The sequence below is a fragment of the Harpegnathos saltator genome, unplaced genomic scaffold (assembly GCF_003227715.2).
Source record: "Harpegnathos saltator strain DR-91 unplaced genomic scaffold, Hsal_v8.6 scaffold190, whole genome shotgun sequence".
In the NCBI taxonomy this organism is placed as follows: Eukaryota; Metazoa; Arthropoda; class Insecta; order Hymenoptera; family Formicidae; genus Harpegnathos; species Harpegnathos saltator.
This window is the reverse complement of record NW_020229973.1, coordinates 92,206-94,037: the sequence shown is the minus strand read 5'-3', so window position 1 is coordinate 94,037 and position 1,832 is coordinate 92,206. Positions and strand designations below refer to the sequence as shown.

General features: G+C 63.9%; 1 protein-coding gene across 1 annotated transcript; it reads left to right on the top strand.

Moving 5' to 3' along the window:
* Positions 1-952: 952 nt before the first annotated feature.
* Positions 953-1,536, top strand: LOC105181349 (uncharacterized). Its single transcript, XM_011138057.1, has 2 exons — positions 953-1,253; positions 1,337-1,536. The coding sequence occupies exons 1-2, from the start codon at positions 953-955 to the stop codon at positions 1,534-1,536; spliced, it is 501 nt and encodes a 166-aa protein (XP_011136359.1).
* Positions 1,537-1,832: the final 296 nt, after the last annotated feature.

The window sequence follows — 1,832 nt, the reverse complement described above, 5'->3', positions numbered from 1 at the left end:
ATCGGGGTCGAGACACCCTCGGACGAAGAGGGGAAAGGACCTCACCTTCGGAGGCATTGCACGCCGGTGTTCCGGCAGCCAAAGAAGGTGGGCCGATTTGCCTGCTGGACCAGGCGGGCAAGATGTTGGAGCGCATCGTCACGGACCGCCTCGTCCAGCATCTGTCCTCAGATGGGTCGTACCTCCACGACAGGCAATATGGGTTCAGGCCCAGACGTTCAATGCTGGACGCTATACAGCACATCCGGGACCTGTCCCATGCCGTCATGAAGGAAGGGAGCGGGGTGTTGTTGGCGGTATCCTTAGATATCACCAACGCCTTCAACACACTGCCCTGGCCGGAGATTGGGCGGGCGCTCGAGCACCATCGAGTGCCTGCCTCTCTCCGGCGCATCCTGGCAGCCTATTCTGGAGACAGGGACCTCGCCTATTCGATTCAGGGCGGGGTCCAGGGCTAGCGGTTAATGGAGCGCGGTGTCCTGCTGGGGTCCGTTTTAGGCCCCCTGCTATGGGACATCACGTTCGATAGGGTTTTGCGAACGCCCCACCCCCTGGCTGCCATGTCATCTGTTATGCGGATGACACTTTGGTGCTGGCCGGGGGAGAGGACTGGGGGGAGGCCCGCCTCAACGCGGAGGCGGCATTGGCGACGATGGTGGGCACCATAAGTGACCTGAGTCTAAAGGTGGCGCCCTAAATAACGGAGGCCGTCTTTTTTCACGGCGGCGGCCGTGGGGCGCCGCCGGAGACCCAGGCCTTGGTGGACGGAGTCCGCGTCCGCGTCGGGCCCACGATAAAGTATATGGGCCTAACGTTGGATGGCTGATGGGACTTCAGGGCCCGTTTTAGGGACTTGGCCCCCCGAGTCAGGAAGGCGGGTCTGGCTCTGACCAGACTGATGCAGACCCAGGGGGGTCCGGGTTGGCACGCGCGCCGCCTATATGTTGGGTATATGGTTCTCTCGATCGCCCTCTATAGGGCGCCGATATGGCCGCCCCAACTATTGGCCACCACCCAAGGCAAGAGCCTCATGCGCCAGGCGCTGAGGCCGGTGGCAGTGAGGGCGATTCGGGGGTTCCGCTCCATTTCACATATAGCGGCGACGACCCTGGTTGGTTCCCCCCCCGTGGATCTCCTTGCCGAGGAACGCAGTATCCTCTACTGGAGAGACAAGGAGCTCCGCGAAAGGGCGGGACTAACGGCCAGGGTTTTGGTTGCCCTGTGGTCCCGGGTGGTTGTACGGACCCTGGAGCGTTGGGCGAACGCGATGTCTGACCGCGGGAATTCGGGCGGCTCACGACGACGGCTGTCCGTTCCTGTCTGAAAAAATTCGCAGGCAGGATGGGGAGCGGGCTGACATTTCATCTGGTGCAGGTGATGACCGGACACTGGTGTTTCGGTAATTACCTGCACCAGATAAAGAAGAAGTCCACGACCGGGTGCCACCACTGCCCGGAGCCGGATGACACCGTGCATCACACACTGGCCGAATGGGCCCAGCATGGGCCAGGGAGCGCGGTGTCCTGGCCCGGGTAGTGGGGTACGAGGAGGATGAGTTGTCGCTCCCGTGCATGGCAAGAGCAAGCGAGCGGGAGCGAGGAGGTATGGGGAGAAGCGGTCGCCTTCTACCGCAGCGTGCTGTCGCGGAAGGAGGCTGCCGAGTAGGAGCGTGGTCCCGAAGACTGCCGCAGGCAGCGGCGGGGAGGGCGGCGCTCCCCAGGTTTGTGCAGCGTGCCCGAGGCGGGCCGGGGAGGAGGACAGGCCACCGGCACGCCGGAAGCCGCCTACTCGGCCGCCTCGGGCCCGACTTCGGACGCGCGGGGGGAGGGGGG

What these genes read in the sequence shown, in the direction of transcription:
- LOC105181349 (XM_011138057.1), top strand. Translation starts at nt 953, where the DNA reads ATGGTTCTCTCGATCGCCCTCTATAGGGCGCCGATATGGCCGCCCCAA. An exon ending in GGTTGTACGGACCCTGGAGC is followed by an intron (nt 1,254 to 1,336) that starts GTTGGGCGAACG and finishes AAAAATTCGCAG; the next exon opens with GCAGGATGGGGAGCGGGCTG.